Source organism: Festucalex cinctus, chromosome 1, assembly GCF_051991245.1.
Source record: "Festucalex cinctus isolate MCC-2025b chromosome 1, RoL_Fcin_1.0, whole genome shotgun sequence".
In the NCBI taxonomy this organism is placed as follows: domain Eukaryota; kingdom Metazoa; phylum Chordata; class Actinopteri; order Syngnathiformes; family Syngnathidae; genus Festucalex; species Festucalex cinctus.
Window position 1 is genome coordinate 13,324,335 of NC_135411.1, and position 27,936 is coordinate 13,352,270.

A 27,936-nucleotide genomic window follows, 5' to 3' on the forward strand; every position below is an offset into this window, starting at 1 on the left:
CACATTTTTTTGTCATTTATTTGGCCTAAAAGGCTCTTTTGACAGTAAAGGTTGCTGACCTAGCAAAACATGTCTGCAGCAATCTGCACATAATCCATTTAGTATGATGTATTTCATGAAAATATTTAATGTCATGTTATTAGATAAATATGCACAGTGCTGGCAAACAGTTCATGCTGGACCCCACTTCTCGCCCCAAAAAAAGGAAAGCTAAGACGGCCTCAACCGTGACCCTAATGAGGATAAGCACAATAGAAAATGGAGGGATGGCGGTTTTGAGTTTTGGGTTGTCCGCCATTTTGCGTCCCCGCGATATGCCGCTGTTGTTGCTTTACATTCTCTTGTCAGTTTGACGTTACTCCTTTAAAAACCTTTCACCAACTGATCACAAGTCACTCCCCAAAAAAATGTGGCCGGAACCACGAACAGAATTCGTACCTTCAACCTTTTCGGATGTTGCCACTTTCCCAGTTCAGAAGAAGTGAAGCTGGCCGCTCTCTTTAAAAAAAAAAAAAAAAAAAAAAGTTTTCTTCCGGGCGTCAATGTGGCGATCGATCCTCTCAGAGGCGATCCAGTCGGAAGGCATCCTCTGTGGCTGGGTCGGCGAGCACCATGTGCGGGTCATTGAGCATGTGCAGGCCATCAAGTGTCAGAGGGTCCATTTTGAGGTCGTCCAGTGGGAAATGGCCGTCAACGTCGAAGCTGACGTCCGTTGACAGGGAGTCGCTCAGGTCGTTAGGCAGGCTGGGAGGAGACTCTCCACTTGCTAGATCGGAGCCAAACACAAAGTGAAATGAGATTTGTTCTTCTTTTTTTGTTGTACTTTGTTGTTTGTATATTAATTTGAACAAATAAGCTCAAACGAGCTGTAAAACTTGGGTGTATTTCTCGCTAGGGATGTAACGATTCACTCAAGCCCGATTCGATTTTTTCTTTGATTTTTTTTTTTTCCAACACAAAATGATTCATTTGGTAAGCAAAACATGTTTACATATATGGTTTTTGTAACTCTATTAAAAAAACAACAACAACAACATGAAAAAAAAATTAACTCATAATTTTGATTGTTTAACTACATTCTTGTCTCTTTTTCAGTGTTTTGTGGTTAAGGTTAATATTCTGCCCTCCCAACATGTTCTCAGCTTTGTACAGCGAGACAGATACTATAAAGAATGAAGCTCTAATTCAGGGGTGTCCAAACTTTTTCATTTGAGGGCCACATACAGAAAATCAGAAGGACACAAGGGCCACATAATGTTATGAAGAGAAATTGTGTTTAGTCTTAAAAATTGTACAAATAATTTATTTGTGCTTTTGCATATTTAGAAAAATGCTACAGTATATAAACCAATTTATTTGTAATATGGCAGTAGGTTTATTATAGTTTTGGAATTTTTCATTTTAGTTTTTATTTTGTTTTGAGTTTTGTTTTTTTAAATTTAGTTGGTTTTAATTAGTTTTCAGGGTGGTTCTGTTAGTTTTTTAAAAAAATTTGTTTTAGTTCTTTAATAAATGCTTAGTTTTAGTTTAGTTAGTTTCAGTATTAGTTTTTTGTTTTTTTTTGTTTTGTTTTTAAATGTGTATTACTTGTGCACAATATTTAAAAAAACACCATGGGCGCAACGTCATTATTCCAGTTTATATCAAAATAAATCTACTAAAAATCACTTTTAAAATCATCCCCAAAGGCTCATGCATTAAATTAATTACCAAAGACTAAAACGAAGGACATTTTTGCTATAATTATAGTTTTATTTTTAGTTAGTTTTGAAAACATAAAATGTAGTTTCAGTTAGTTTTCTTTTTTAAAAAGCATCTTCGTGTTTTTTTTTTAATTTCGTGAACGAAATTGTAGTTTTGAATTTTAGTTTTTTCGTTAGTTTTAGTTAACTAAAATAAACTTTAATAGCACCTGTGTTTTCCGACATCCTCCCTTCTTACTTTGACCATCTCCAAACATTTTTGTTTTTATTTTATTTGAACTAAGTCAAATGCCATTTTTAGCATATGTCGCGGGCCACTAAAAAATGGACGGCGGGCCGCAAATGGCCCCCAGGCCGTAGTTTGGACACCCCTGCTCTAAAAGCTGTTGAGGATTCGTGTTGATTCTTTTACTATTACAGATGTGTCCTTAAACTTCTTTTAATCTTCTAAAATGTATTGAAATACATATACAGTTAGGCCCAAAAGTATTTGGACAGTGACACAAGTTTTGTTATTTTAGCTGTTGACGAAAACATATCCAGGATACAATCATATAATCAATCTAGAATTAAAGTGCAGACTCTGCTTTAATTTGAGAGCATTGACATCCAAATTGGAGCAAGGGTTTAGGAATTACAGCACTTTAAAATGTCTCTTTTTCAGGGGACCAAAAGTAATTGGACAATTGACTCAAAAGGCTGCAAAAAAAAAAAAAAAATCAAAACATGGGCCCTTCCTTCATTAAATTGTCATCAAATGCACAGTTAAAAGGTCTGGAGTTGATTCTCGGTGTGGCGTTTGCATTTGGAAGCTGTTGCTGTGAACACACAACATGCTGTCAAAGGAGCTCTCAATCGGGGTGAAACAGCCCATCCTGAGGCTGACAAAAAAGAACCAAACCATCAAAGAGAGAGCAGAAATGTTGAGAGTGGCCAAATCAACAGATTGGTACATTGTGAGAAAAACAAAATGCACTGGTGAGCTTGTGAACTCAAAAAGGTTTGGACATCCATGGAAGACAACAGTGGTGGATGATCACAGAATCCTTTCCATGGTGAAGGAAAAACCCTTCACAACATCCATTCAAATGAAGAACAATCTCCAAGAAGTAGGCACATCAATATGTAAGTCGACCATAAAGAGAAAACATCATGAGAGTAAATACAAATTCACCACAAGGCGCAGACCATTAACTCATTTGCTCCCAATAACGTGTAAATACGTTTTTTTAAATGTTCTAATGTACCAAAGACGTATTTATACGTTTTTTTGTTTTTGTTTTTTATGCTAGAGCATACAGAAGGCTTTGATGCAGCCTCTCAACTGCAAAGAACGGTTGCAGAAATTGTAGTTATTACACAAACGGCCAGCAGGTGGCAGCAGCGCAAAGGAGATCAACCAGGGCCATGTAGAAAAAAAAAGGTCAATTACTTACAATTTTGAATAGATTTGTGAAAACTGATGAAACTTCTTCCTCTTCTTCTAATGCTAATTGCTGCAAAACGGAAACAGATAGAAACATACTTTCTTTTCCTGATGAAGGAAGAGACTTTAATCTTTCTTTTGATAGGTTCCATGCTTTTATAGCAATTGAACGCAATATTCTGTGGGCCTTGCAAAATCAGTCAAAATCCAGTAAAACGAACGGGAAGCGAACGGGATTGCTTCTGTGAAAATGGCTGGGAGTGAATGAGTTAATCAGCCTCAAAAATAGAAAGGCCAGAATTGACTTTGCCCAAAAAACAAAAAACAAACACCTGACTAAGTCAGTCCAGGTCTGGAACAGTATTGGTGAGACTAAGATCAACCTGTACTAGAATGATACTAGAAGAGGAAAGTTTGGAGAAGAATTGGAACAGCTGATGATCCAAAGCACACCACATCTTCTGTGGTGTTCGTGTGATGGCATGGGCATGCATGTCTTGCAATGGCACTTGCTCACTTGTGTTTTTTGATGATATGGCAAAAGACAGAAGCAGCCCGATGAATTCTGAAGTGTATCGGGATATCATCTCTGCTCGGATTCAGTCAAATGCAGCAAAGTTGATTGGACGAATGGACGGTGCTTCATAGTAGCGACAATGATCCAAAACATACTAAAACATGCAAAAGCAACCCAGGAGGTTTTTTTTTAAAGCAAAGAAGTGGAATATTCTTCAATGGTGGAGTTAATCACTTGATCTGTGACCAATCGAGCATGCATTTCACTTTCTCACGTCAAAATGTAAGCCAGAAAAACGTTCAAAGATACAACAAGTGAAGACAGCTGCAGTAAAAGCCGAGCAAAGCACCACAAAGGAGGAAAGCCAACGTTTGGCGATGTCTATGGGTTCCACACTTCAGACAGTTGTTGCCTGCAAAGGATTCTCAACAAAATATTGAAAAGTACCATTTTACTTAGGTTATGTTTATGTGTCCAACTACTTTTGAGCCGCAGGAATAAGGAGCATTTGCATAAAAATAGCTACAATTCCCACATGCTTAATCATATATTTCTGTTCAACCTCTTGAATTAAAGCTTAAAGTCTGCACTTCAATTCCATTGTACTTGTTTCCGTTTAAATCCAATGTGGTGGTATGCAGAGACCAAATCCTGAAAATTGTGTCACTGTCCAAATACTTTTGGGCCTAACTGTATACGACTTTATGAATCCTGATTCTAAATTGTGCAAAGGGGTCGAACTTGATACGTTTTACTTCTTTCTGCCCTTCTCAAACTTGCATGTTGTGTTTTTTTTTCTTTCCTTTGTTTTGTTTGTATTGCTGTGCTTGTTTGAGGCGAATCAAATCAAAATCAAATTTACAATCAAGTTTACTTTGACATAAAATTTTCGATGTATCGTTACATTCCTATTTCTTAGTATGGGATATGAAGCGCACCTGTGAGAATGATGTTGGGGATGTTGCCATGACTACTGTAGCCGGGAGATCCCTGGAGGTTACAGTAGCCGCCAGACAAGCCCATCATCAGGGCTTGGGAGTGGTTGAGTGTGGAGGTCTGGTTGTTGAAGCCGCCGCAGTTGCTGGGCGTTTCCATCATGCTGAACTGCTCCAGCTGGCAACCGCAATGAGGAAGAAACAATACAACAGTGCAGGGGTTCTGTAACTTCTTGAAAATATTTTTAAGGAACCCATTGAGGCAGCATACCTGTTGAGAGAGAGCACTGGCCTGAATGGACGGAAGCTGCTGGTCGTAGAAGTCTGCAAAGACACTGCCTAGTATGGAGTTTTGCTGCCAAAAAACACACAACAAAATAAACATGTTTCGCTCAGGATAAGTAGGCTAAAATTAGCGATGTCACGATAAGGGCAATATTGTGATATTAAAACTGCCACAATATCGCCGTCGTTATGTTCACAATATTTAAAAGGAACATTTGTTAAGAAAGTCAGGTTGATTTCCATTTGTGAAGTTCTTGCACCCTCTAGTGGCTAGTTTATTAGTACAATTTAATTTTCATTAGGGATGTTTTGGCCTTCTATGTTTAAAATCTATGCTAATTGTCAGATGAAGGGGAACCTAATTTGCTTGTGAAGCGATCAATGTGTGCTTGCATTACCAATTAAGTGCCTCAATATTGTTATTAGCGATTGTAGGTGGTTTATATGCATTGCTGTTATGTACAAAAGCACATTTTTTTAGTATTGGCTCTCTTTTTTACAATATTGTGATCTTTTTTAAATATCGCCAACGCCCCCACAATGTCGTGATAATTATCGTATCGTGACCTTCATATCGTGATAATATCGTATCGTGATGTTTGGATATCGTTACATCCCTAGCTAAAATACCAACACCAGCATTTGTATTAATTAACTAATACTTTGGCATCATTTTTTTTTTTGGTCTTCTAAATCAAAACAAAATAGTATTTGAGTATTCAGGCTACATTGAAAAAAAAAAAAAAATCTATATATATCCACAAGCATAAATTTTGCAATTTTACCAGATATCGTTGTCCTGTGTTTTTAAGATTAAAATTGTAACATTGCAATAATTAGGTCATTAAAATAAATAAATAATTTAATTACCGTACTTTTATCTCAATAAAAATAAAACTGTCGAAAATGTTCCGTCTTTTTTGTCTCATGTTATGACTGTTTGTGGTATATTTTCAAAATATGTTTTCAGCGTGGCTCAAACACTCTTATAATACACATACCACAAATAAAGAATGTGGTTAATGTCATGACCTTTCTCAGCCATTTATCAACACCAGTCCCGTTTCCGAATTACCTGTCCTTAGCCTAATGGCATAATTGCTTTAGTCATTAGGGGTGGGACGATACGGGTAAACCACGATTCGATACTGTGACGATATTTGATCCATGATATCGATAATATCACGATACACGATATCTACGATTTTTGATATATTGTCAAAAACAATTTTAGCAATATATCACATGTGACTGAAAAAGCCAACAAATGCCCATAAAAAGGAAAATGTCTAATTATGCGTTTATTTAATGCCAAAACATGTACAATGTACAAATTTCTACATTGTGCCTCACTGCCTCTTAGCTTTTTAACTATAAACATTGTGAGACAAATTAAAGTGCATAAACATTTATAACATAACACTGCACAACTGGACAAAATATATATATATATATATATATATCCATCCATCCATCCATTTTCTTGACCGCTTATTCCTCACAAGGGTCGCGGGGGCTGCTGGCGCCTATCTCAGCTGGCTCTGGGCAGTATGCAAGTGCTTGGGAGTTGCAGATTATGATCAACAACCGTGAGCCGTGTTTATCTCAATGCAACACCCAGAAAAGCCAGGCTCAATTTCTTAAGATCCAATTTGTTAAGATCCAATTTGTTAAGATCCATCCGTGAGAATGATTAACACAGCAGAATAAAAAAAAAAAAAAAAAAAAAAAAAAAAACCAGACTTCCACAGGGATTACCATTTCCTGTTGCAGTGGCTAAAATCCCCATAGCTTGTGTAAAAACCATTTTCATATTCTCGGGTGTATTAGGGAGGGGACACGGCGGAGAAGCACAAAGCAGAAGGGAAGAAGGTCCAGCACTTTTGCTGCGTTACGTCATCTTATCACAAATAGACACATCTGGGCAAAACAACACCAAATTAGGCTTGGAAATGCAGATATGAAATGGGGGTGGGTATTGGTGGAACAGTAAATTAAATTCAAAACAAAAATACAAACAGATTTGTAAATCTACAATTTTGTACTAGTACCCCTCATAATCTTAATGCCAATTGAACATACATTAACGCCTATGAGTTACATTGTAACTAAAAAGTCATAGTGACTAATACATTAAAAATATACAGTATTTTTTTTAGAGGAAAAAATTTGTATTGTGATTTATCAGGGTAAAAAGAATAAAGCCATCTTGTCTTCATGATAAAAGTCGTAATACTGTATTATGATAGCTAACGTTTAGTCAGGGAAGAAAGTGAAATATTTTTTAGCAAGTGAATTTTAAAAATGCAACTTGATTCTCATATTATGCCTTTTATTCTATAAAAGATGCATTTATTCTCAACAAAGAACTATCTTCCTGTAAAAATATGCTTTTTGTTCTCGAAAAAAAACCTTTTGTTATAAGCGCTTTTAACTAGCCCAAAGTTTAAAAGTAAGGAGGCGTAATTCATTTAAAGGGATACTTGACTCATTGAAGAATTTTCAGCTGTTAAAAGTTAATATTTTGTCCAGAAATAATTTGATAACTTCATTATTTTTCATGTACAATTAATGCCTTTAAAAAGTAATTTTTCTAATTGCTGTCGACTGATGATGACATCACCTGTGTTGAGGAAGTAGGTAACGGCCAATCATGACTCAGCTGTTTTCTGGGTTTGGTCAGTAAACTGAGCCATGATTGGTCGTTACCTACTTCCTCAGCACAGATGATGTAATCATCAGTCGACAGCAAGTAGAAAGATTACTTTTTTTTATTTTTATTTTTTTATTAATTTTTAATTGCACAAATGTTTCAAACATACACATCTATATGAAAAACAAATACAGTATATACAACATTATGGCTTTTATGAAAACACACTACAAAATTCTATGACAAAAATGAAATAAAACAATATAAAAAAACATTTTTTTTTAAAAAAAACCTAGGGCTTTTCAATTAACATGTATTTGTCAATTATACAAACAAGTTTAATAGCATTCCTATTTTTCATCAGTCTAAGGCTTTTCAAAAAAGAAACAAACTCGTTGTGAAAATAGCAGAAATTTGGTTTCACCTTCAAGAATTTACATTTGTGTAGAAAAAAAGTCTCCCAGGATAAGAATAGCGTTAACCAGATAGTCATCAATAACATCTTTCAAAACAACACCAAAAGATCTTCTTGAGAAAATTCTCTTAATTGGACAATTTTAATTAAAAAAAATTTTTTTTTTTACTGTCCTAGAATAAAGTGCAATTGCACCTCCACTACATTAGGGGGCAGTGGCGCTCTCATTATTGGCAGAGTGTGCGCAGGCAGCATTCGCTCAGTGTAGGGGTTTTATTTGCACTGAACATGCACGCTTTGCACACAGAAAAAAAAAAAAAAAGAGATGTTTCTTCTTGGGGGGGGGGGGGGGGGTGGGGGGCATGACAGGAAATAATTGAGAAGCACTGTATTAATTGTACATGAAAAATAATAAAGTTAGCACATTAATTATAGACAAAACATTAACTTTTTACTGCTGAAAATGGCTCAATGAGCCAAGTATCCCTTTAAAGTGTTTCTTTAATGAGGATGCCGATCCCCAGAAGTAGGTATACTTTTTTTTTTTTTTTTTTTTTCCAATGATATGACATAATATATTGCCAATTGTTTTGCGGATCCCAAGCCATGTCTCACAAAGGAATTTCATACCTATATATTTTATTATTATTATTATTATTATTATTATTATTATTATATCAATATTTTATAATGTTAATATTAATATTAATATAATAAGATATTAAAAATCAATATGATTAATATTTAAATAAATTATAAATATTATTATAATTTATTCATACCTATACCTGTTTATTCCCTTTGCCCAGATCTGCTGTAATCATGAACAACGCAGCTAGGGGGCAGCCACAGACTCCGACAACCACAATCTCAGGGGCGGGTGACGTTTCGAACACAAAGCTGGCAATGCAGCTCGCCCTTACTTGAGGCGAACCTCCAGGTGAGAAGCCTTGATTGGAGATGGGGGAGGTCGGAGATTGATTGGCAGAGGATCCCACCCTACTGCGATATTGTTGAAGTGGGCAGGCCTGATACAAGAGGATATGTTTTGAGTCATTCAGAAAAATTACCGGTGATGTATCGGTGAGGCCGAAATGGAGCCGACTTCGTCTAGCTAGCACAGAGGAACACCTCATAGTTACGCAATGCTCAAAGCTGCGTTGTGGGGACAACACAAAGTGATCACATTAATATAACAGAAGTCAGACTGCTTGGGGGTGCAAATTTTGTGATAGGACTTCTCAATAATGGAAAAAAAATAATAATCACAGTCACTTTGGCAATAATTGAAATCACGATTATTCAAATGTTTTTTGGTACAAAACAGCAACATGTTTAAGAATTTAAAAATATTAAGACCAATTAAAAAAAATTCAAACATTCTAATTATGTAAGTTCCTTTTGGACCAAATTTATATGTTTATTAATGTTGTCAAAAACTTGAAGTTCAAGTGCAGCATGTGCACTCAGTAGGACGATCATTTACTTTTTGGTACAAAACAGGAAAATGTTGAAATGTAAAAAACAAATAAAAAATATTAAGACAAAATTCTTTGAAACACTATAATTATGCAAGTTCCTTTTGGATGAAACAAAATTTATTATATTAGTTATTTTAAAATTTAAAAAAGGTGCAAATGTATAATAATAAAATTAAAAAAAACTCCAAACTTTATTAATCCTTTTACTGCCGAAAACGTTTAATAACAATTAATAAAATCACAATGTATAAACGTTAAATGACGTCAACTTCGTTTTTTTTTTTTTTTTTTTTTTTAAATCAATGGGAAGTGCAACGTCAAATGGAGCGCTGCCTGTTCAATGGATTGTGGAATCAAAATCAGCCACTAACTACGGCCAGCAGATGGCAGCATTTTACCTCTTTTCAATGGGATCAAATTGTATGGAATTAACAATGAAACATGACGGAACGTTTTCAAGGATGACGTGAATGATCAAAGCCTTTGTCCCATTAAATCAAATTCATAGACCGTCACTAAACAAAAAAATATTCGTATCAAAGTCGTTGTTGTGCACAAAATGGATCTAATGTAAAAGTATGTTTTCTAATTTTTTGATTTTCGCTTGATTGTCAATCAAATGACCTATTTTCAAATGGTGATTACTAAAGAACGAAATAAGGGAGAAATTAACTTTTTTTTTTTTAATGAAAGAATGGAACGCGATCTTTCATGTGGTATCCACCCTGTTTATGTAGTAATAGTGCACAATATTCTGTTTGCCTTGAAAGATGAGTTAAAATGCTCGAAATCGGCTGGCACGCGAGTGGTTGTTTTTTGGATAACGTGTGGCAGTAAAAGAGTTAATAAAGTTGTTGTTTTTTTTTTCTTTTTTTATGCTGACGATTATCAACGATTATGCTGATTTTGTAATTGTGGAGTGTAATAATTGAAATTGTAATTGAATTTTGATTAATTGCACAACCCTATTTTGTGATCAATTTACAGAAACTTTATACTGGAAGTTATCTAGAGAATAAATAAAAATTTTACTTTATAGCTTCTTGGTCGATTATTTAACTCTGGTTAACAACAAAAGTTAAAAGAAGGAAATAAAAATGAGTGCCTCTCTTGTGCTTTATATCTACATCAACATCAAACTGTTAACATTTCATTTTTTGGCAATACTTAACTCATTCACTCCCAGCCATTTTCACAGAAGCAATCCCGTTCGCTCCTGGCTGTTTTACTGAATTTTGACTGATTTTGCAAGGCCCACAGAATATTGTGTTCTATTGCTATAAAAGCATGGAACCTATCAAAAGAAAGATTGAAGTCTGTTCTTTCATCAGAAAAAAAGTAAGTTTCTTTCTGTTTCCGTTTTGCAGTAATTAGCATTAGAAGAGAGCTAAGTTACATCAGTTTTCACAAATCTATTCAAAATTGTAAGTAATTTAGCTTTTTTTCTAGATGGCCCTGGTTGATCTCCTTTGCTCTGCTGCCACCTGCTGGCCGTTTGTGTAATAACTACCATTTCTTCAACCGTTCTTTGCAGTTGAGAGGCTGCATCAAAGCCTTCTGTATGCTTTAGCATAAAAACAAAACAAAACAAAAAAAACGTATAAATACGTCTTTGGGACACTTAAAACATTAAAAAAACAAAACGTAGTACACGTTATTGGGAGCAAATGAGTTAATCATAAATAAGGCTTCATACAGTCACACCGCAGGCAAATGCGACCCCAATCGGATTTCTTTGCCCAAATGCAAACGTCTCATTTCCGATTTTTTCATATCCCACCTGGGTCGCTTTCATATGTGGTTCTAGATCGGATACATATCCGAATTTTTGCAATGTGACCGCAGATCAGGTTGCATATATCCGACCTCTACGTCATCAAAAGTCCAATATGAGCTTTTCCAAACAAATCGGATTTGAGCATTAAGACCTGCAGTGTGAAGTCATGCAATATATCTGCCTCGACGTGTTGGCATGTTAGCGAGCTCGGGTTTTATTTGGGGCCGATACGTGAGTGGGTGATGACAGAGTAAAGTGAGGCTAGCGTATCTTCAAATCATGCTCGCAAGCTTCCCGACTGCAAACTCAACCTTTAATCATGGCTAAATGACAGGAAAGCCTGATGCCAGTCCTACTTTGGTTTGCTCACAATCTTTCCCCTCGACGCCATGCTGCCCACCCCTTCAACCGAGATGAAGAGAAAATAAGAGGTTCCATCATCCGCATAACGCATCCTCTCCGCAACATGCAAAGAGCCGCTCAGATCTGAAGGCGAAGCAAAGCTTTGCGAAAATCATTCGGATTACTTGATGTGTAAGGCAGGTTGCGTTTTGCGCTTTGATGTCTGGCAAAAGTCTGTGTGAAGTCAGTGAAAAGCATTTTGAAAAAGAAAACGATTCCAGTGGTTCCCCGCAGGATGGAAGCGACGCATCCACACCTTACCGTGTTCATGTCCATGTCTATGTTGCATTGTGAGGACATCTGATTGTCTGACGGGGCGCAGGAGGTCACGGAGGATGTTTTCTGGAAAATTCAACAACAACTTCAAGCTTCAGGTTGTTTACTAATTGGCTATCACTCTGTTTCACGTCACAATTAGCGAGTGCATGACAAAACCTGTGCAAGAAACTCACAGGCTGGTTCTGGTTGAAGAAGGCGTACTGGGATAACTGCTGCTCAAGGTTCATGGCGTTGATTGCAACCTGTAAGTAAAAACAAAATGTGTTGATTTAGCCAGAAAGAATTAATTTCAAAGCTTAGTCATGGAACAAAATACTTGTAAGTCAATGTATCAATCTAATGTCATATTACCTAATTTGCTCCCAAAAACGTATAAATATGTTTTATTTTAAATGTTTTAAGTGTCCCAAAGACGTATTTATACGTTGTTGTTGTTGTTTTTTTTTTTTAAATGCATACAGAAGGCTTTGATGCAGCCTCTCAACTGCAAAGAACGGTTGCAGAAATTGTAGTTGTTACACAAACTGCCAGCAGGTGGCAGCAGGAGGAGAGCAACCAGGGCCATGTTGAAAAAAGCTCAATTACTCACAATTATAACTAGATGTGTGAAAAATGATGAAACTTAACTTCTGACATGAAGAGGTCGCTTAAAGCAATGGTAGCTATTAAGGGTGTGCCAAAAAAAATTGATTCATAAAAGAATTGAGATTCTCATTTATTTATCGAATCGAATCAATATTAATATCCAAAAATTGATTTTATTTAAATTAGAAATGAAGAAGAAGGGGAAAACGCAGTTGTAGCCCACATGCTGTTTTTGTGGAAAAAGGCACTTACAATACAAAATTAATAAATGTTTAAACAAAAAAAACAAAAAACAAAAAAACACTTTAATGTCTCTATTTGTTATTTTGTCTTGCAAAGCAGACTGGAGTAGAGCATGACAATGTTGTGCATATCTGTAAATTGAAGCAGAAATCAAATCATTTTGAATCGGAAATCGTTTGAATCAAGAATCGAAAATCGATTCTGAATCGAATCGTAGTCCCAAAAATCGTAATCGAATCGTGAGACAGTCAAAGATTCCCAACCCTAGTAGCTATTACAAAAACGGCCAGCAGGTGGCAGAGTATAAGAGATCAGCCCCATGTTGCAACAAGCTCTTTTTTCAACAGGTTTGTGAATAATGATGAAACTTATCTATATTGTAATGCTAACTGCTGCAAAACGGAAACAGATACAAATATACTTTTTTCCTGATGAAAGAAGAGACTTTAATCTTTCTTTTGATGGGATCCATGTTTTTATAGCAATAGAACACAATATCCTGTGGGCCTTGCAAAATCAGTCAAAATCCAGTGAAACAGCCGGGAGCGAAGTGAAAATGGCTGGGAGCGAATGAGTTAAAGGGGAAGTCAACGTTAAATATTTCTTGACAATAATATGTTATATGTGACCTCACTAGTCTAAACATGACATTCTGATTAATCTTACATTTGTGGAATATGAGTTATGCAGCAAAATCCAGCCATTTTTATCCATCTCGGGGCGTCCATTTTGCCACTTCCTGTCGACTGAAGATGACATCACAGTTGCTTAGGCCTCAGGCAACAACCAATCACAGATCACTTCTTTTCTGAAGCTGTGCTGTGATTGGCTCACCTATTTTCTGAAACTGAACCATGATAGGTTGTTACTTGAGACCGGAGCAAGTGTGATGTCATCTTCAGTCGACAGCAAGTGGCAAAATGGCCGCCTTATATTGATAAAAAAAACTGTTGATTTTTGCTGCTGAACTCATATTCCACTTGTGCAAAATAAACCAAAATACCGTATTTAGACTAGTGGGGCTGCATAGCACATTCCCCTTTAAATTATGGAATTATCAAAAACAAAACAACACTTGACAAGGTCTCAGGTGTACCTGAGAAAGAGGGAGAGGTACCGATGTCGGCGAGTGTTGCGAGTTCTGCTGCTGGTGAAGGTCTCTCGTGTTAAGAACGAAAGGATCCAGCCCAGACTGCGTCTCCATGGTTACTGCGGGCTGAGAGGCGTTCACTCCTACCCAGTGTACAAAAACAAAGACATGGAAATGTAGTTTTCAACAGCACTCACACGTCGCAATCAGCACCTAAAAATGTGTTCAAGGCGGGATAATGCACTGGAGGTGTTTGTTCATGACTGTTTGGCTACCTTGTGTTTTATCCAGCACCTGCGCGCTGTTGCTGGGAGAGCCGAGCGAGAGGGCGGCCGCCGCATCGTCTGAGTCCAGCGGGGTGGACAGCGGAGGAGGGAACTGGATGTTAGACAGGTCAGGTAGAGAACCACCAGTGCTGTGAGCAACTGGTTTGAGATGCTGCTCTGATGATGGATATATGCTGCCGGAAAAAAAAAAAAAAAAAAAAAAAAAAAAAAAAAAAAGAGATGGTTCGAGTTCAAATTGATGTTTTAAAGGGGAAGAAATTACAACAGAGCAGCACCTTGAAATTAGAGTTGAATGGTTTAGAAAAACAAACATTTTCTACGTCAATAAATGAATACATAAATAATTTGTTCAAATCTGAAGGCACCAATGCAGTGTTAGAATCATCATCTGTAAACAAGGTGTTCACTTACTGTATTTACCCCCAAAATTGTAGCTAACTCACGTTTATTTCATAACGATATTTGTAGAAGTAGGGATAGACCAATTATCGTGCCGATATTTGGCATTTTGACAGTTTGACTGGTATCTCACTGAGTGATGAATGCTTGCGAACGTAGCGAATTTGAGGGTTTTCATCAGGATTTGTAAGATGTTCACAGACAGTTTTTACTTAACACGAACATATTCAGACATTTTTTTACTGTCTCCGAAGGTCTTTTGAAACCTTTTAGTGCTGTCAAAGTTAAAGTGTTAACTCATTGATTAATAAAAAAAATAATAAAAAAAATTGTATTAATCATGTATTAAACGTAGATTAATCACTCGGGATGTAATGATATCCAAATATCACGATATGATATCACAATATGAAGGCCACGATACGATAATGATCACAATATTGTGGGGAGGTTGGCGAAACAAAAAAGGTCAAAATATTGTAAAAAAAACAAAAAACAAAAAAAACAAAAAAAAACAACTCATACTAAGCCCCCCCATATTGTGCTTTTGTACAATACATAAATTAAAAACATTATAAATATTATATATAAAAACATAAATTGAGGCACTGACTTCCTAATGCAAGCACACATTGAGGTCCATATGACGTTCAACTGACCATTTAGCGTGGATTTTAAACTTATAAGGGCCAAAACATGCCTTGTGAAAATTAAACTGCACTAAAAAAACTAGCCACCAGAGGTTGCTAGAACTGCTCAAATGGAAATCAACCCGACTTTAAAGGCGATACTTGACTCTTTGATCCATTTTCAGCAGTAAAAAGTTAATATTTTGTCTATAATTAATGTGGTCACTTCATTATTTTCAATGTACAATTAGTACCTTTTAAAAAGTAATTTTTCTACTTGCTGTCGACTGATGATGACATCACCTGTGCTGAGGAAGTAGGTAACGACCAATCATGGCTCAGTTTGCTGACCAAACCCAGAAAACGGGTGAGCCATGATTGGCCGTAACCTACTTCCTCAGCACAGGTGATGTCATCATCAGTCGACAGCAAGTAGAAAAATTACCTTTTAAAGGTATTAATTGTACATGAAAAATAATGAAGTTACCACATTAATTCTGGACAAAATATTAACTTTTCACTGCTGAAAATTGTTCAATGAGTCAAGTATCCCTTTTCAACAGATGTGCTGCTTTTAATATCGTGACATGACGACGACGATATATTGTGGCAGTTTTGATATCGCGATATTGCCGTTATCGTTACAGACCTATTAATCACACTATTAATTTTGACCGCAAATGATCCTGTAGCTTGACAGCAGATGATTATGTTAAAGGTCGCACAGTTTACTACATGCTTTAAAGTAAAGCATTTAATAAATGTTTGCATATAAGATTCAGAATATTTGTTCTTGTCAAACTACTGGGGTCAATGTTTTTTCATTTTATAGTATGCAAATAATTAACTGATTTAAAAAAAAAAAGAGAGGAGAATGAGCATGTGCAGTGGATAAAAAAAAACATTGAAGATGTCCTCACAACATTAAATGTCGAAAGAATTAACACATAACAGGTGCTCTTCAAATATGGCGGGCAAAAAAAATGTTGATTAAAAAGCCTTTTTAATTACGTGATTAATCGAAAATCTAAAATGTGATTAATCTGATTAAAAAAATGTAATCATTTGATTTTTTACGGACGCAGACGAAAACCCCAAATTAGCTACATTCGCATGCGTTTGTCCCTCAATGAGATACACTTTTCACTTTGGAATTTATTTAAATTTCCACTTTATAAAAAATGATGCTGACTCTGGGATATTTTCTCTTTTACTGCAAATGAATATTGGATTGAGATATCAGTTATTGGTCTCCTTGACTACTCACAATTAGTATTGGCCATGAAAAAAACATATCGGTCTATCACTCATACAAAGCAGTGCTGATTACCCCAAGGCCAATATTTCATGAAAATCTCTACAGGAACATTTGGGTGTAAAGCAGTTGCGTAAATTACAAATAACTCAAGAAATATAAACCATCATATCCAACTTGCACTAAATGCGTCATCAAATATGCCAATGTAACAAAAAAAAAAAAACGACACAGAACTCACTGGATTCCAGGAACTTCATACGATTTGGATCTTGAAACATCCTAAAAGGAGAAAAGATATGTAGACCTCACCAGATTAAAATTGACACGAAATAGAAAATAGTAGACGGTGCACCTTTTTGTAGTCCCAGTTCCGTTTTTGTGTTTCTTCTTCAGCCTTCTGTTTGACAATTTGCGATCCTGGTACAGTTAGTAGCAGAACTGCCAGGAAAAAAAAAAAAAAAAAAATAAAAAAAAAAAAAAAAAAGAGGAAATAGAAAAGGCACATTCTTAGTCACTTGGAATATCTAAAAAATGTTTATTTACGCTCTAGAGCAGTGGTGTCCAAACTACGGCCCAGGGGCTATTTGTGGCCTGCAACCCATGGCATATACTAGGGCTGCACAATATATCGAAAAAACATCAATATCGCGATATTGGCCTATGCAATATGCATATCGCAAAGACATGCAATAAGTTTGATGTTGAATTTTATGCTTTTATCTGAATTTGACCAGTCAGACTGTCTGGTTTACCTGTTTGACATTTATTAAACATGACTTAAAAGGAGTGCCCTGTGATTGGATGGCAACCAGTTCAGGGTGTACCCCGCCTACTGCCCAAAGCCAGCTGGGATAGGCTCCAGCACTCCCCACGACCCTTGTGAGGAATAAGTGGTCAAGAAAATGGATGGATGGATGGATGGATGGACTTAAAAGGAGAGAAGACACTCAGCTCAAGGCTCGCGAGGAGAGAGGAGAGGAACTGACTGATACAATTCACTACTGCTGAAAAAAAATCCCCCCCTCACCATCTCTTTTTATTTGGTTTACACGCCCCTAGTTCCATGGGTGTTCCAACCCTAATAATGCAAATGCAAAACATAGAAAATGTGCACTGCCATCCAACAATATCGAGAGGTCATTACAATTAATTAAGAATACATTGATTTGGATTATTTTGCCGCATGAAAAAAAATGTAATTCTTTCATTAGATAATAAAAATGTCATTTCTTTAGGTACATGTTAAATATCACAATAATATCAATATTGTCAATTATCAATATTATATCGCATGTTTTTCCAATATTGTACAGCCCTAGCATATACTAAATGACATCTTCTCCTAATACATTTGTTTTATATACTGTACAATAGTGTTAATTTTATCAGCCGTCTGTTAGTTTTTATCGTAATTAGTCAACCCCCTCCCGTTTTTATTTAGTGCATTTTTAGTGGATTATAAATGTAACATTTTAGTCTTTATTTTAGTCCAAGAAAACATATTTTTAGTTAACAAAAACACTTTTAGTCTAGTTGTAGTCAGGACAATCATTTTACCCCTGTATATTTTTTTGTCACAAGATTATGTTTATTCATTTTGGATCTAAGACTATTTCACATCAAATTTTCTCTCATCTTTTTTGATGAAAAACAACTTGACACACAATTACAGTGCCTCCATGCTACAAGTTAGTATATTAGTCAGCATTGCTTAGCGTTAGCACCATTGTTGAACTTTATGGACATTGGATTAATGTTAAGATAACTATAATTTATTTATTTATTTATTTTACATTTCACAGTCTTTCATCCTGTCTGTCCCATGTTTGTGCATGTTGCGCTCGCTAGCTGCAGATTTGAAAGGGGGTGTGTCTCTGTGTGTCACATGACAGTGTCACAGATTAGCAGAGACAGGATTTTACAAAAATCATAAAATTTCGTCTCGTTTTTGTTTATGGACTAAAATGTCAATAGATTTTAGGCCAGTTTTTATTAAGTGAAATACATTTTCGTCTCATCTTCATTAGTCGACGAAAATGCAGACTGATTTAGTCACAGTTATTGTTTATTAATGACGGTTTTAGTCTGGTCAAGTCTAGTTTTAGTCCGGTGAAAAATGTGCGTTGACGAAATTATTTTTGTTTAGTTTTCTTTGACATAATTAACACAGCTTTACAGTACAGTACTACGGAGCCCCTCTGGTGTCAGGGTGTGATTTATTTATTTTTTTTGCTAATCTGTACCCACAGTTTAGCAAACTGTACCCACAGTTTAGTAAACCGTACCCACGGTTTAGCTCTTCTGTGGCGTTATGTAATACGCAAGCGCACGCACGTTCGAACTTTTCATCTTAAACTGTAGACTTATGTATTCAGTTGATGTGTAATGTTGCGCTTGTGCCACTGTGAGGCACTCGAACACTTTTCTTCTTTCTTTCTTTCTTTTACTTCCGCGTTACGCCTGAAGGCTGTTGAAATGCAGACGTGTTTTGTTGTACTCCGCAATTAATACGCCATACTTGGCTAAAGAAACTTCATCTTTCCGTCATCCAGTCATCCGAATGCATCGTTAAGCTGCCAAAACTAGTCTCTAGTTTAAGATAAAAAAAAACAAAACAAAAAAACAGCCGTTCGTGTCAAGCAACCACTCGAACGTTGCGTGCGCATGCGTATTACAAAACGCCACAGAAGTGCTAAACCGTGGGTACAGTTTACTAGGCAAGGCAAGGCAAGGCAAGTTTATTTGTATAGCACATTTCATACACAAGGCAACTCAATGTGCTTTACACGAGGAAAGACAACACATAAGCATCAAGAAACAGTAGTTAACATTCAGAGGAAGAAAAATAAATGAAAATAGGTTACAAACTAACAATCTTAAAACATTATTCAACAAACTTTAAAAAATTTAACATAAGGAAGTTTAAAATGATAATGATAAAAATAAAAATAAAAATAAAAATAAAAATAAAAATAAAAATAAAAATAAAAATAAAAATAAAAATAAAAATAAAAATAATAATTAAAAAAACACTTAATTAAAGCTGTTTAAAAGTCCCTAATCAAAGGTATAAGAAAAAAGCAAAGTTTTTAACCTGGATTTGAAAGCATTTACACTCGGGGCTGACTTCACTTCACTAAACTGTGGGTACAGATTAGTAAACTGTGGGTACAGATTGTTAAACTGTGGGTACAGTTTACTAAACTGTGGGTACAGATTAGCAAAAAATAAATAAAAATTCAGACCCTGACACCAGAGGGGCTCCCGTACAGTACAGTAGCAGTACAGCTTATCTAAATATTATTCTGGTGGGTTAAAGGGTCTCAACCACCCTAAAATCTTATAAACTGATTGTGTAATATGAAGTTGTTCACGTAGCGTTTTTTTTCCCCTTCAAAAAACACTCCAGTATAATATACGAAAAATAATGCAAGTGCTTCATTGACTGATTTTGATGTGCTTGATAAATTGGTCCGACACCATTTTAAAGTCTACTTTTGACCCACATTAGAACCAAATGTGTTCTACTCAGTCATTATTTGGGTCACGTGTACCTCGCTTGGGCTGGAGCTCCTGTGACCCGCCCATGAATGAGGCCTGCTGGCCGGGAGCGAATGTGCTCTGGTGAAGCGCTGAGTCAGAGTTTGTCCTGCAAACACAAAGCAGACTGGTTGGATTCATACTGCTGGTATTAGTGCCCATTCCGAATTTGGTGCCAATATTTATTTATTTTTGCCAGTCTATTTATATTTACGCACATACATGATCCAAATTTAGTATGACAATCACTGGACACAAAAAAAATAGGGCTGTGTAATTAATCAAAATACCATTACAATTTCTTTCAATTATAATACTCCACAATTACAAAATCAGTATAATCGTAAAAACAATTATTATTATTACACATTTTTTAATTGTTTAAATTTATACATTTGCACCTTTTTTAAATTTTAAAATAACAAATGTAATAAATTTTGTTTCATCCAAAAGGAACTTGCATAATTGTCCATCCATCCATTTTCTGAACCGCTTGTTCCTCACAAGGGTCGCGGGGGGTGCTGGAGCCTATCCCAGCTGGCTATGGGCAGCAGGCAGGGGTACACCCTGAACTGGTTGCCAGCCAATCGCAGCTGCATAATAGTGTTTCGAATAATTTTATTTGTCTTAATATTTTTTCATTTGTTTTTACGTTTAAACATTTTCTTGCTATGTACAAAAAATATAAATGAGAGTCCGATACTGTACAGTAACTTCAAGTTTTTGCCAACATAAATAAATATATATTATAAATATATATTATTATAAATTATGTTTGATACAAAAGGAATCTACATAATTAGCGTGTTTCTATTTTTTAATTGGTCTTAATATTTTTAAATATTTTCTTGTTTTGAACCAAAAAATAAATGATCGTCCGACTGCACAGCGCACAAGCTGCAATCCAACTTCAAGTTTTTGCCAACATAAATAAATAAATAAGTAAATAAATAAATAAATATTATTATAAATTCTGTTTGGTCCAAAAGGAACTAACATAATTATAGTGTTGGTCTTAATATTTTTAAATGCTTAAACATTTTCTTGTTTTGTACCAAAAAATAAATAATCGTTTGAATAATTATGATTTCACTTATTGCCAAAATAATCATGATTATTATTTTTTCAATAATCGAGCAGCCCTACAATAAATTAAAACAAACAATAAATGTTGTGAGATGGCCTGCAAGCCCCTCCAACTGATAATGGTACATAATGATACGCAGGCTCCCTCTAGAGGTACATGAAAGAATCGCTGAATTAAATGTCCAAACTATGCATAATTACAGTATCTTGTAATTATTTTTAATCCAATGCAGTTTAATTGTTACATACAGTTCAGTTGTATTAAATTGACAGAACTGTTTGTTTACAAACATTTATTCAAGTCTTTTTTTTTTTTCGTTTAAACGTACAATACTCATTTGAATTGAATTATTGAAGTATTTCAAAGCTCAGTGTTAATGTTCAAACTGTACATACTTTTCCTGTCTGTAATTTGAGAAATGACATTTAGGCAGCTGTAATTCCTAGAGAGGAAATGTGAGGGATTTACGACGATGACCGTACAAAGAGCACACAGGAGGACACGCAATCACGCGGAGAGCCGCTTACCTCCTCCAGCTGGTATCAGGTGGCGGTGACAAATATACCGAACCATACGGACAGCTGTCGATGTGACGCCGAAGGTTAAGAAAATAACACTGCAATCGTTCAAGACAAACGACAGACTCTCAAAGTACGGGCTGTCAAAATTAAAATGTCAACTTTGGATATTGGTTAAATTCTTTAGCGCGTTAAAAAAATTGACCCAGTTTCATTTACTTCCTGTTATGGCCTGTAACCTGCAGCCAAACTTTACCACTGGCGTAAAGATGGACAAACACGGACTACGGGTTAGTTTTATTTTCAGTTTTATTTGACGCTTGTTCGAGAATTCTCAAGCGATTTGTGCACTTTACTAAGCCAAATTCAAATAGCATATTAGTTATTTCAGAGCAAAAACTACCCTGCTCAAGTTCAACCATCCTTCTGAAGTCCTGTTTGTGGACACGACTAAACCTGGAAGCGAGAAGTTCCGAGCAATGTTTGTATGGGAAAACAGATGTTTTGTTTTAACAGTTTTATTTTATGGGAGGAATATTCTAGTCAAGTATCAAAGAAAGGTATTCAAAAAGCCTTTGATTTTAAATTGTATTTGATAATTTTACATTAATTACAAGATTTTACTCAAGTAAAAATCTGTTACAAACTTTGAAGAAAAAAGTAGAAGCAGTAAAAAAAAATGTGATTAACTCATTTAAACCCAAAAACGTTTAAATACGTTTTTTTAATACTTTGTCCCGCACTCTCAAATATGTATTTATAAGGTTTATATATATATATATATATATATATATATATATATATATATATATATATATATATATATATATATATATATATATATATATATATATATATATATATATATATATATATATATGTATATATATATATATATATATATATATATATATGTATATATGTAAATATTTTTTAAATGCTAGATAATACAGAAGGCTTTGATACATCTTCTGACATGAAGAGGTTGCTGAAAGAAATGGTAGTTATTACAAAAAACGGCCAGCAGGTGGCAGCAGAGTATAAGAGCTCAGCCCTGGCCATGTGCAACAAGCTGTTTTCAACAGGTTTGTGAATAATGATGAAACGTATCTATAATCTAATGCTAATTGCTAATTAAAAAGGAAACAGATTCAAATATACTTTTTTTTCCTGATGAAAGAAGAGACTATAACCTTTCTTATGGTAGGTTCCATGTTTTTAGAGCAATAGAACAGAATATTCTGTGGACCTTGCAGAATCGGTCAAAATCCAGTAAAACAGCTGGGAGCGAAGGGGGTTGCTTCAGTGAAAATGGCTGGGAGTGAAAGAGTTAATCGTGATTAATTGCAAAAAAATGCGAGATTAATTAGTTACAAAAAAAAAAAAAAATCGTGGCTTGACAGCACTAAAAACACTTTTTATACAGTTTTAATCCTCACGTTTTTAAATACACTTTAAATCTATTTGAACACAAACAAACAAAAAACAAACAAGCAATCAAAAATCAAACACCGTGGTTCTCCTTTCCCATATGCGAGGGCATGAGTGAGAAAGTACACTGGAAAAACTCCATTAACTCATTCACTCCCAGGACATTTTCGCTATTTTACTGGATTTTGAATGATTTTGCAAGGCCCATAAAATGTTGTGTCCTATTGCTATAAAAACATGGACTCTACCAAAAGAAAGATTAGCATCTCTTCTTTCATCGGGAAGAAAAGTATGTTTCTATCGTTTTCCATTTTGCATCAATTAGCATTAAAATATGGTTAAGTTTCATCATTATTTACAAATCTGTTTAAAACTATGGGGAAAAGAGCTTTTTGATCTCTTATACTCTGCTACCATCTGCTGGCCGTTTTTGTAATAAATACCATTGCTTCAAGCATTCTCTTAAGTTCAGAGGCTGCATCAAAGCCAAAACGCATAAATACATCTTTGGGAGCATGGTAATTTTTAAAATAGAACGTATTTATACGTTTTTGGGAGTAAATGAGTTAATCCCCACCCCCACCCCCCCAGCGATAGACAAATAGGTATGTTCCACAAATAAATCCGCAACAGAGCAAGAACACAAAGGATATCTGGCGTCCATGTTTGTCAACAGTGAGGGGGTTCCTATGGGGCGAAGCGATTCGGTTGCGGTAGACTCTGTCCACCAGCCCGTGGTGTCGCGATGACCTGTTCACGTCCATCCCTGAATTCTAATGACAGCAAAATTAGGACAACAAGTTGGGATCCTTGATATCTTTTCGTTTAATGTGCAAATGACTCAAGTTGTGTGTATGTATCTTTGTAAAGGCATACTTTCTTATACTAATGCTTGTATATTATTAGACTATATATTTGAAGGTGTAGCTTTATTTGTAGATGGTTTGTGTTCATTTCAGTAGTAAAAGAAAACCATAAAAAAAGAATAAAAAGTGGTTTACCTGAAAAGGAAAATCAACGGTAGTGTTTCCAATCTGATTAACATTCGGTAACGATCCTCCGTAGTACTGCCCACGGTTCGGTCCCAACTGCAAATACTGAGTCGTCTGCAATTTCAGCTGGAAACAGATTAGAGAAGAAAAAAAAAAGATATAAAAAATTAAACTAATTACAACCACTAGTGATGACAGAAATGTGTGATGAAACAGGCAACGCTAATTCTGAAAGCGCAGTCCCAAAAGCCCTCAGATGATATTTATTTCAAAATGGAATCCAGTTCCCTTTCCCATCAGGGAGACATAACAGGTCAATTAAATTTTCTTATTCAAGCTCACTTTAGGCAGGGCAGAAAATCTAATAATAATGACTTTGCCTGGTAACGGTCCATTTAACTCCAGTTCCAATCTGAGAGTTTACGTCTTTCACTCATCGCTCTGTTGACAAAGGATTACATATTAGAAGATCTCCGGATCAGAAAGAGGCCAGTCCAAATCCTTTCAACTACAACACAGCAACAGAGAGAATGAAGCAGAGGCAGATTCCAAAACCTCAAACAAATGTTTGTGAATATTGTGACAGGCAGGAAGTTGAAAATGACATTTAGGCAATTATGCTACTATGCGAATAAATGTTATCTACAGGTGCATCTAAAAAATATATATATAATATTGCAGAACCATTAATTTATTTCACTTGTTAAGTTTAAACAGTGAAAATATAGATTCATGAAGTTGAATTACTGCCATTAGGGCCACATTAAAAAATCATTTGCATTGTTTGTTTTGTATTCTCACTCCATGAGATGGTGAGCACATATGGCATCGGTGTCCAAACTACGGCCCGGGTGGCCATTTGCAGCCCGCCGTCCATTTTTCAGTGTCCCGCGACTTATGCTAAAAATGGCATTTGACTCAGTTCAAATAAAATAAACAAAACAAAAATGTTTGGAGATGGTCAAAGTAAGAAGTGAGGGTATCGAAAAACTGGTGCCATTAAAGGTTATTTTAGTTCATTAAAACGAATGAAAAAAAAACCTATAACTAAAATTCAAAAAACAATATTGTTATCAAAATAAAATAAAAACGAAAATGCTTTTTAAAAACGAAAACTAACCGAAACTACATTTTATGTTTACAAAACTAACTAAAACTAACTATAATTATAGCAAGCATCCTTCGTTTTAGTCTTTGGTAATTAATTTAATACATGAGCCTTTGGGGATGATTTTAAATTTGATTTTTAGTAGATTTATTTTGATATAAACCGCAATAATGACGTTTGAAAGTATGTCACACAGAAGTGACGTCATCTAGCAACAGCCAATAGAAAAGCACCAAAAGATGACGTTGCTCCCATGGTGTTTTTTTAAAATATTGCGCACAAGTAATACACATAAAAAAAACTAATACTAATACTGAAACTAACAAACTAAAACTAAGCATTTTTTAAAGAACTAAACTAATAAAAACTAACAGAACCACCCTGAAAACTAATAAAAACTAACTAAAATGAAAATTTCCAAAACTATAATAACCCTACCACCATATTACAAATAAATTGGTTTATATACTGTAGCATTTTTCTAAATATGCAAAACATAACATAACATTATGTGGCCCTTGCGTCCTTCTGATTTTCTGTATGTGGCCCTCAAATGAAAACGTTTGGACACCCCTGACATACGGTTACAAGGTGTGTCAGAAAAGTTCCAGGACTGCTCTAACAATTAGTGAAATAATTTTTCCACTATAAACTGTATTGTGAAATGGACACAAATCTCTGGCATGGTATTATAATAATATTCATTTCCAAACAATATTTCTGTCTATAAAGCTATTTCGCACGAAACATATCTGGCCACATTTAGACACTTTTGCCTGCAAAAACAAAACACAACAAAATAGCAGATCCGAACGGACTAAATCATCACAGATTGACATCTCATATCACATCTGGTAAATTGCAGCAGGACTTATGATCTACAGTATATGACAATCTGCCACTGTGATGGGCGGGGTGGGAGTGGTTGGGGTCGTAAAGATTTATAGGCCATCACCGAATAGAACTTCTAATGCCGAACATAACACTATTTAGGATTTGTTTTGTTTTTTTAAATCTCATAGAAATGAATCGAAGCAGAATGAGAACTATTTCAGAGTTAAAGTGATGGCAACAACAACATTCTTAATTGTCATACAAGCATAAAGAGAAGTTACAGTATAACTGAAAACAGTAAAACACTGCACCTTAACATTGACAAGTGACAACATGTCTCGCATGTCTTCATCTGGTGAAGGTGGGCTAGAAAAATCAAAACACGCCCTGCAGGATTTATTTGATGCTTAGTAAGCTGTTGTTGACGTCTCATGTGACGTTGTTACCTTCGAGAGCCCAAATATCTTGGTTGCATTCCAAATGTAAGTCCAAACAGTTCTTTGCAATAATACGTATGTTTCTATGTCGGCCCACAAGCCTAAACGTGGTATTCTGGTTCATGTTGTGTTTGTGGAATGAGAATTAAGCAGAATAATTCGTCCGTTTTCAGCCATCCAAGAGGCTGACATTGTATGCAGCACAAATCACATGTGGCGTGCCGCAGGGCTGGAGTTTAGGCCCAGTGCTTTTCAACTTGAACGTGCTCCCAGGGAAGGTGTTTATTCTTCACATCACAAAAACCGAGCGTTTGAACAGGGCAGGGGTGTGTATACTTTTTATAACCATCACAATTGCACCGACACCGTCAGGAAAAATTGTGGCAACATTTCACAATTCACATTCCACATACAGTCAAAATATTAAAAGATTAAAAAAATATATATTCTGTATTTGTCTTTGACAAGGACATAAAATAAATAACTGTAATCAAAACATCATGTATTACTGTCACAAAAGTCCATTTTTTTTTATTTTTTTTTTACACGTCACAAGTTCAAGCATAAATAAACTATAAATAGTACCCATAATATGCACACTCAACTCAACGACAGTCAGGCCAACATTCAAGGGATTTATTATGGAGGCCCGTATGCTTTATGTGGCTTAAAAATCCACATAATCTGACAAGCTTCATCTTTTGGTGTGTGGCTGTCAATCATGCTGTGTGCACAAGCCACAGGATGTGTCAGACCAAAAAAAAAAAAAAAAAAAAAAATCTACTACAGGATAAACACAGTTTGCCATACTTGAAAATCACAAATACACTGCACTCACCATGTTAAATCTCTTAACAATTTAAATACCAGTAAATATTTTACAAAAGCAAATGAAGAGGGACTGTAATGTTTCTCAGATTCAGCCCTCCTGTACAGGATTGTTTTTGTTTTATTAATAACACGTGACATAAAATTTGTGTGGATATGAGGCAGCTGGACCGCATTCGTGCCATCTCAGTTCATTTCAACTTGGAATATTGATTTGATTAAATGGAGTTACGATGGAACGAATTCACCTCGTAAGTCAAGGTACCGCTTACACTCACACACCCCTTTACTCCCACTTGCGTGGGACAAAAATCAAATCAACTTTTACTACTGCCATTTCCTCACCACTTGACAGTGGTAGTCTTCAAAAAGCAACAAGGCAAAATGTCTCCATCTGTTAGCGTTGGTCGTTTGTTATTGTTTACCTGCGTACTCCCTCTCCAAGCACGTTTGACAGTTCGAGCACAACAAACGAACACAAGTGAGGAGGCGGAAGGCGTTTTCACAAAACGGCGTCCTTACCCTGGCAGCACGAGTAATGCTAAGGTCCTTCATGACTTCCTCGAACGCCGCCGTGTCTTGTGCCTGCTTCTGGTTATGTAAAGCGATCTTCTCGCTAAATTTCCGCGGATTGTTCGGAGTCGCCATGTTTCGCCCCTCAGTGCTCTGCTGCACCGCTTTCCGACGATGCTCAGTGGCAAGTCAGAGGCAAAGTAACCCACTTCCGGTGACAGGGACCATACCAAAGTAAAATGGAGTGTGTCGTTCGGTATTATTATTTCATTTATTTATTTAAA

General features: G+C 35.7%; 1 protein-coding gene across 5 annotated transcripts; it reads right to left on the reverse strand.

Moving 5' to 3' along the window:
* Positions 1–27,872, reverse strand: LOC144016568 (CREB-regulated transcription coactivator 1-like). Of its 5 annotated transcripts, none has more exons than XM_077517874.1 (15): positions 27,662–27,872; positions 23,942–24,058; positions 23,592–23,713; positions 21,519–21,578; positions 19,919–20,013; positions 16,717–16,781; positions 16,603–16,643; positions 14,067–14,251; positions 13,798–13,934; positions 12,047–12,115; positions 11,856–11,936; positions 8,858–8,962; positions 4,853–4,936; positions 4,585–4,759; positions 1–766 (listed from the first exon to the last, which is right to left on the reverse strand). In XM_077517874.1, exons 1-15 carry the CDS (start codon positions 27,785–27,787, stop codon positions 561–563), a joined length of 1,668 nt encoding a protein of 555 aa, XP_077374000.1. In that variant the 5' UTR covers positions 27,788–27,872; the 3' UTR covers positions 1–560. The 5 variants fall into 5 exon arrangements, with proteins under 5 accessions (XP_077374000.1, XP_077373990.1, XP_077373981.1 ...); XM_077517864.1 differs by having other exon boundaries at positions 13,819–13,934; positions 16,717–16,802; XM_077517855.1 differs by having other exon boundaries at positions 16,717–16,802.
* Positions 27,873–27,936: the final 64 nt, after the last annotated feature.